The sequence below is a fragment of the Zerene cesonia genome, chromosome 19, assembly GCF_012273895.1.
Source record: "Zerene cesonia ecotype Mississippi chromosome 19, Zerene_cesonia_1.1, whole genome shotgun sequence".
NCBI classification, from domain to species: Eukaryota; Metazoa; Arthropoda; class Insecta; order Lepidoptera; family Pieridae; genus Zerene; species Zerene cesonia.
Window position 1 is genome coordinate 3,949,608 of NC_052120.1, and position 8,787 is coordinate 3,958,394.

General features: G+C 34.6%; 2 protein-coding genes across 2 annotated transcripts; one reads left to right on the plus strand and one right to left on the minus strand.

The window, feature by feature from the left end:
- Window positions 1–433: 433 nt before the first annotated feature.
- On the plus strand, window positions 434–4,253 carry LOC119834634 (odorant receptor 22c-like). Its single transcript, XM_038359053.1, has 5 exons — window positions 434–1,035; window positions 1,330–1,429; window positions 2,124–2,228; window positions 2,651–2,809; window positions 4,200–4,253. The coding sequence occupies exons 1-5, from the start codon at window positions 449–451 to the stop codon at window positions 4,251–4,253; spliced, it is 1,005 nt and encodes a 334-aa protein (XP_038214981.1). The 5' UTR covers window positions 434–448.
- A 1,949-nt stretch (window positions 4,254–6,202) lies between these two features.
- Window positions 6,203–8,411, minus strand: LOC119834633 (glutamyl aminopeptidase-like). The gene is made up of 6 exons (XM_038359052.1): window positions 8,136–8,411; window positions 7,724–7,800; window positions 7,377–7,534; window positions 7,014–7,143; window positions 6,710–6,932; window positions 6,203–6,384 (listed from the first exon to the last, which is right to left on the minus strand). Exons 1-6 carry the CDS (start codon window positions 8,367–8,369, stop codon window positions 6,229–6,231), a joined length of 978 nt encoding a protein of 325 aa, XP_038214980.1. The 5' UTR covers window positions 8,370–8,411; the 3' UTR covers window positions 6,203–6,228.
- Between the last annotated feature and the right edge of the window lie 376 nt (window positions 8,412–8,787).

The following is an 8,787-nucleotide window of genomic DNA, read 5'->3' on the forward strand; positions in this document are numbered from 1 at the left end:
ATAAAACAAGCGAACGAATTACATACTTCACACTAAAAAAGCAAGAATCTTTCATCGAAATTCATGAACTCGATCTAGCTAGAATTCATTAAAAACAACGAACAAATATCGGTCCTTCGGGTGCTTTATTTAGAAGAAATCTGTTTAATCTAGATACTTTTATTTAACTTTCTTTTTCTGTTATTAGAAACGAAATGCGATAACGGAAGAATATGTGAGAAACAATTTGAAAGTAGATGAGAGGACCACCATGGAAATAAACATTATCAAGTGGATCCAGAGAATAGGTCTGTGGTTGGGTCCAACTGGTGACGAAATACACTGGTGCACCAAAATTTGTATCAGCTGTTTCTTTTTCACGAATGTTGCCCAGCTAATTGCGTTGTGTCTAGCTAAAAACGACCCAGAAAAGCTTTTTGGGTGTTTTAGCGTACTTTCGTTTTGCGGTATGGGCTTTATCAAGTTGTATTCAATGCAATTTAAGAGAGAGGACTGGAGGTTTTTGCTCAATCAAGCTTTTATATTGGAGAATGATGAATTGAACAACGGAGACACGACCGGCGTCGATTACGACACTGATGATGAGGATAATGAAAAGTTTTCTGGTCATATTTTGGTTTATTCGCGGAAATTTTTGTCAACAACTTCGCTTCTTTCCCAAATGTATAGCTTTACGGGTTTTGTTTATATTCTATCCCCTTTTATTGAATATGGGATTTATAAAATAAAAGGCGAAGATGTGGATTGGCTGCATATTTTGCCGGTATGGTCGCCATTAGATATCAGTGCCTTTGGTTATGCAGCGACAGTAATTGCTGAAATCGTTGCTTCTGCTTATTGTGTATGCGTGCACATTGTGTTTGATTCCTTTGCTACTGGTACTATGATATTTGTATGTGGCCAGTTTTCATTACTTCACGCTTATAGCCAGAGAATCGGCGGAAGTGGCAAGAAATTTAATTTATGCCAGGAACGAGACGCTCGAGCCCATTATAGGATTAAGAAATGCCACTTCATTCATGTTACTTTGTTACGGTGAGTGTTATTTGCCGAATATACTCGTAAAACTATTTGTATGTTTTTGGCGTTAGACATAATTATGCTGACATTTAAAATAAAAGGAAATGTATATGTGTATGTAAAAAATTTGCATGTAATAAGGCACTTTAATTTTTCCGCCCTGAATTTGCATTTTTCTTTATTTTTAATCTGTTGTTACGTAACCTTTGTAAATTACTGAGATAGTAGGTACAGAGTTAAGTCAGAATTTCTGGTATTATATGGTCTTATATGATAATATAGGTACCTATTTCATATTATCATTCACAGTATGGTAAAACAATTAGATGAAATCATCCGGAATATTGTCGGGATATACTTCTTCGTGGCTACACTGACTCTCTGTTGTGTATGTATACAGCTACAATCAGTGAGTATCTATTTTTCATACATATAGATACATCAGCACATACATACTTGAAACGAAACGGTCGTTTTAACGATTTCGTATATCCATTTATTATTACTAATATTTTGTTATTAGTTTTAATATGTAATATGAAATTTATGGTTATTATAGCTTATATTAACTGCGAGCTCGTTATACCTATTACATTCTTGACTTGATAATTTTATTGCTTATTGGAAGCCTCGATGCTTCGGATCGTATTTTTTTTTCTTTTTGAAAGAGCCAGAGATTTCATTTTATATATCCGTTATCCATACTAATATTATAATACGACGGCGTGCTTGTTGTTCTTGTACTAGGTATAAGCTACTTTTAAAATACATGTTATTGTACTAGGTATATAGAGCAACAACATCCAAAAAATAAACCTGATGAATTGACAAAACTCCATCAAATTAGCCCCTTGGATGTTAAAAGTGTCGTCAATTTTATTAAATGAATCAAGTTATCGCGTAAAGTTTCAAGCCTCTCACCTAACAATGGATTTATTTGTAGTAATATCTTGAAAGTTTTAATGAGAACGAGTCGCCTTGCGCATACTTATATTTAAATTGCATGAAATTAAGTCACAAGGAAGTTGGAACATTCATTCTTAGCAAAGTTCTCTAGCTGTTAAAGGGAAGTGTTTTAAATATATTGTTTTGTTAATTGGCAGAAGGACTTAAGCGCCACCCAACTAATATCACTTCTTCAGTACATGTGCGCAACTCTCACTCAGCTTTTTCTCTACTGTCATTACGGGGACGCAGTACACAATGAGGTAGGGCACTTAGTACTCGGCATTCAGTTTTCATGTTTGTACCAAATGAACCTTATTCTGATGATATTATCTAATGTGCATTTGTAAATATGAAAAGAATTTTATTTTGTTGTGTGTATCAAAATGCACTTTATATATATTTTCTTATCACTACCTATTATAACATTAAGTTTCTTTCCGCCTTCAGTGTGTCTGTATGCTTAAATCTTTAAAACTACGTAACAGATTTTAATGGGTTTTTTTAATAGATAGTGATACAAGAGGAAGGGATATATGTAGGTATATATCATGTATTATTACACCCGTTTGAAGCCGGGGCGGATCGCTAGCTATATAATATTAGGTATAAAGTATCCAAACATGTGTTCAAGAAGGTTCAACTATCCAAACAATACGTACACAATTAAAAATAAAAATTTCAGAGCGTTGTTGCTTTAGGCGAAGGCCCATTCGCATCAGCTTGGTGGAGTCTGGGAAAAAAAATGCGCTCTGAAGTTGGGATCCTTTGTATAAGAATGTCTCGAAGCTGCAAACTATTCGCCGGACCATTCAACGTTCTCAATTTGGAGTCTTTTATACAGGTTTATATTTTATTTTCATCTCAATATTAAACTATTCAAAGAAAGCATTATGAACTTGTGCTCCAAGAATTTAATTTAAAGGAATTTATTACAAACTCGCAACATAGACGATAATCAACATGAGAATACGGGCTTTATAAAAAGAATTTGTTATGACATGCCTATATTAAAGAATATTTAGAATATATTAATGAACGTTAATATATATTATAGTTACTTATAAAATATTTTGTTTTTCAACTGGTCGTGTAAAGTTTGTATAATTTGTATACATAGTATCTAATTAACACCATATTTCATTGAAGTTGATACTTAACAATTTATGCTTTTAAATTTTACATTTTAAACAAATTGCGCTTATCTGCATGTGAGTTGACACGCTCTTTAGGGTAGAATACGAAGAAATTATTTTGTTTGCTTGTTGCATAAAGAGTGGATTTTTCTTACCATTAACAACAATATTTTCTTGTAAATTTATGCATATCATATGTATACACTACTACTATTTCATGGCTGTAATTTTCTAGAAAAAGATTAGTCATTGATTTATTTCATATCATCAACCGACGTCCCAAAATCAAAAAGAGAGTTCTCAATTGCACTCTTTTTTGGCTTTGCTAGGTGCTCGATAAATCCGTGGGTTTTCAACCGATTGACGTGATTCTTTTTGTGTTTGATAGGGAATTGTTATTTCGTCGATTAAATTATACAGATAACATTCTCGATATCAGCATTGTTAAACACTAATCTATTACCGAACTGAAATTTGGCGCGAGTCAATGCAAAAAGTGACTATTCCACAGTAATAGAAATTATCTAGGTATACGAACAATATGACAGTTGGTTCAACTTAAATCCAGTCATTAATTAGTCAATTACATTTATTTGAATGTCGCTCTCAAGCAAGCAAGCTCGCTTGTTCACACATTGAGCCAGCTCGCACCCCCGCTGAAGATTAACGTAAAAATTTGCAGAAACAATGCAGTCCGAGATTTTTCCCGCATACTACTAGCTCCTGAAGGACTTCCGGGATAAAAACCATCCTTTGTCCTTTCTCGCGTCTCAAACTATCTCTGCACAAAAAAAAATATTTCATTGAGATCAGTGGTTTAGGCCAGAACATACAATTTTTGCATTCATTATACTAGCTTACCACCCGCAACTTCGCCTGTCAAAGGAAATCCCGCAGTTACGGGGGATTTCCTGGATATAAACTGTCCTATATCCCTTAAAAGGCTATCTTGGTTCCAAATTGACAGCTGTAATGTATGAACCTATATGCACCGCACATGCCTTCATGAATTATTCTAAAACACGTCATAAGGCTCGGCTGTCACGTTCAGCGGGTCGTCAGCGTGACTTTCAAACCAGTCTTAAAATTCCCTTTCAGATTGTCCGAACGGCATACAGTTATTATGCAGTATTACGACAGACATCCGAATGAGATTTCTAAAAAAAATAATGTTGTACTTGCACAGACTTCACTTTAAGGAAAACGATTATCTAGACTCATTGTTTTCTCAACACGCTTAATTAAAGTTGTTCAGTGGAATAATCGTGTTTTATTTCACATTTTTTCTGTTAAGGTGTAATTATTTACAAAATTCATTGTTATACATGAAACATTATTTTTGTAGATGTTTTGAGTAAGCAGTTTTTTTTTAATAATAATATAAAGCTTTAGTTTGTTTGTTTAAACGTGCTAATCTCGGAAGCTACTGGACCGATTTAAAAAATCTTTCACCGTTGGATATGTACGTAATCATTGTGTGCTATAAGGCTTAGTATATGTACCACGAGCGATGCCAGGGTGGACCGCTTGTTTTATATACGTAGATACATTGAAGGTACATACTACTCATGAAATTTCATCATTAGTTCGAACATTAGATTATTATTTTTAAATCCGTTCTACCTATATTGTGTATATTCATTCTTTAAAAATGCCATGACATTAAAGGAAACATCGTTAATTTTGTAGGTATAAATTATTAAAATGTTACTTTATAACTTACTAGCTTTCGCCCGGGGGTTCGCATGCGTCAAGTGTAGTTTAATACATGTAAACCTTCCTTTAGAAGCACTCTATCTATCTATCTATTAAAGACAAAAAATTCCCATAAAATCTGATCTAAGAAACAGATCGAAGCAGAAAAAACAGGTTAGTAGAAATGCGAAGAAGCATGTTTAGTGACGTCAAAGTTGACATCAGAGAATGACGTCCTATTTTCCCGCCACATTCTGTGACGTCAATATTTGAACATCGCTTAGAACATTCTGCCGTCCTGGTAGAACGCGTGACCCCAACAATCTCTGTATAGAAGCATTCGTTTCGTCATCGCATGTACCAGGTTAGCAGAAATGCGCAAAATAATGTTTAGTGACGTCATAGTTGACATCAGAAAATGACGTCATATTTTACCGCCACCTTCTGTGACGTCACTATTTGAACATCGCTTTGAACATTCTGCCTTCCTGGTAGATAGAACGCGTGACCCCAAATATCTTTGTATAAAAAAAGCATTCCTTTCGTCGTCGCATGTACCAGGTTAGCATAAATGCGCAGAAGCATGTTTAGTGACGTCATAATTGACATCAGAAAAAGACGTCATATTTTCCCGCCACCTTCTGTGACGTCACTCTCTGAACATCTCTTCGAACATTCTGCCGTCTTAGTAGAACGCTTGACCACAACAATCTATGCAAGCATTCGTTTCGTCATCGCATGTACTAACTAGGTTAGCAGAAATGCGCAGAAGCATGCTGAGTGACGTCATACTTGACATCAGACAATGACGACATATTTTCCCGCCATTTTCTGTGACATCACTATTTGAACATTCTGCCGTCCTGGTAGAATGCGTAACCCGTATGGAAGCATTCGTCATCGCATGTGCTAGGTTAGCAGAAATGAGCCAAAGCATGTTTAGTCAATCAGAGAATAACGTCATATTTTCCCGCCACCTTCTGTGACGTCACTTCGAACATTCTGCTGTCCTGGTAGAACGCGTGATCCCAACAATCTTTGTATAGAAGTGAAAGAGGTTAATGGGGTGGATGATTTCTATTTTACTTATTTATTTATTTATATATAAACAACACCAACCACTTCCACACCTGTTATTTATAAATTATTTTAAATAATATTTAAATTCGAATGGGATACAATGACCCTGTTAGTAAGTACTGTATTTTACCTCACAGCAGACACTGTTTGTTTATCGACACAGCTCGCATACCTAAAGTATGTAGTTCTGTATACTACGATATATAAGAATAATATTTGTAGGATTGTCATACTAATAATACGTATATTCAGCCAGGCCTGTTAGGCCATGCTTTGAATAGAAATAGAAAACAAACTTCAGCTTATACTTTATTTAATATGCATTGATTTGAAAGATAAATAAATATTTATATTATCCAATTATTTTAAGATGATTTTCCAGCCACGAAGCCACAACATCTTTGTATTGAGAAGACCATTGAATATTATTTTGAACATTTTCAAGTGCTCGTTTACGAGCTGAAGCTCCAGCACCCGATTCTGGGTATTTTTCAAAAAAGATCACCATCTAAAAGGAAACATCATGATCACTATAAGCATAGATATAAGGTTCATTATCGACTTTACTAATTGAAGAATAATATCGGCACATTTTTCTAAATTTTCGTTTTTATAAGTTTGATTATGAGAACATACATTTTTATCTAAAAATTAAACCGGATTAAAATTGTCAGAACTAATCTAATTTAAAAAGGACCACCAGATTTCAAATAAACATAGAATCATCAAAATCGGTTCACGAAGTCAAAAGTTCTGATGGAAAGCTATGTAAAAGTAAATGCAGTCGAATCGAGAACTTCCTCCTTTTTTTGAAGTCAGCTGAAAATACACACCTCTTGCAATCTTTCCTGCGTATTAAACGTACTGGTAATGCTAGGTATAAGATTTCCCAGATATCTGCTATTCAAAGTGAACCTGTCGACCAACCGTGGCCAATTCGAACGAACTTCATCCCACACTAGCGCGGTCCCAGATGGGTTCGAACTTATAATACTTAGTACATTCAAATAGTCTTGACTGCGAATGTTTTTCTCATCCCACGCAAGGTCTAAATATCTGAAAAAATATTAAAAGGAAATTAGAAGAAAAAAAGCAATGAATTCATTTATCTAAATTTTATATTTTATGCGGACATACTTTCTGAGTATATCCGCATCCTTTGGAGCACTTAGTGCTGTTCTTATTTTTGTCTGTTCTTGCACATCTTCCTCCATTTGATAAATGCGCCATAATTTATCCCACTCTTCCATTGAAGCATTTCTCATTCCTGTCATCAAATTGTCAAGTATGAGTTTAGATATATATGATATATAGCCAATATTCAATATTATATAGACCATTTATTAAGGAAGATACTACTACGAACTATAGGCTATATATGTACCACGGGCAAATCCGGGGCGGACCAATAGTTAGATATAAGGAGTAAAAAAACGAAAATATTTTGAAAATTGAACGAAATCCATACAAAACCATAATTTAAAAAAATACTATACAAACCTTGTACATAGACAAAATCTCGCAATTCTGGCTCGATGTTCTTCGCGCTTGCGGTACCGTAGGAGTCGAGCCAGGCAAGGAACATCTCGCGTACAGTTTTCTCAGCGTCCGGCAAACCGTAAGAGGTCGCGAAGGCAAGGATTTTTGTGCGGAGGAGACTGCGAATTGCAATGACTTGTTAAGATACACTTTAAAATGATATGATTAGGTTTAAAATGATATGATTGGAAAACCAGATGAGCATATCAAAAGCTTTATATAGTGCTTGAAATCGGAGTATAGTGGTATACCTCGCTTCTCGTTATTATTATGACATTTAATAGATAAAAAAATGTGTAAATAAATACCCTTCTATAATGCCTAAGTCAGTCTTTTCCCAACTTTGCTCCAAATATAGCCGTTTTACAAGATGCTGCACATATTTCTGTAATTAAAAAAAAATGTTTTCAGAATGAACATTGATGCAGAAAAACTATATTGTGAAACCCATTTCCACATAACTTAGATAAAGATCACTTAGATTCATATATGCTGTATGTGTGGTCCATACGATAACAAATTATAACATAATCTTAAGGCAAGAATGGCAATAGTAATAAGCCTATAAGAATAAATGAAACTGTCTTCAAATTCTCCGAACTTGGAGTCACATGGGAGGCACCAGCAAATAAAAAACGAACCATAAAGATGGTACAGGTAACAAAAACACAGTCGAATTGATAACCTCCTCCTTTTTTGAAGTCGGTTGAAAGTACATACATTTAAATTATCATAATCCGTTGTATTATATAATCTGTCTGACAATTTGCTAAAGATCGCAGCAGCATTATCCCAAGGCACATAATCCTTTTCTCCAGTGAGGTAGGTCGTGAGATTCAACGCTGTATCGTAAGGTAAGTGGCCAGCCTCTGCCAAAGCGAATGCATCGTTTAAAAGATGAGTTCTATCTGATATCGTTAACTGAAACAGATTAAAAAGAATAAGTTTTATCATCTTGTTGCACACTAGCGGCCCGCCTCGGCTTCACCCTTGGTACCTTCACATGTATAGTGTCAGGGACCATGTACGTTCCTGATTAGCGCGTTCAACCAAAAAAAAAACAACCTTGAGTTTTATATAATTTAGTATACTCGTATGTGCCCTTAACACATATAATAATTAAATTTCTGCATTTTGAATATTTCAGATATAAGATTGACTTAAAGATAAAAACTGATGATAAAAGTGTATTTCATTAAAAAAATAAACAAATTAAGAACGGTGCAGTTGATCTGTAGGATGCACCCAATGAATTTAAATTTTATTTAATTGTACCGAATAGTTAACAATGTACATACTTTAGAAATTTTGAAAGAATAGAAAAAATTTGATCACGAGGCAGGATTCGAACCTGCGTATCTTGCCTAACCGT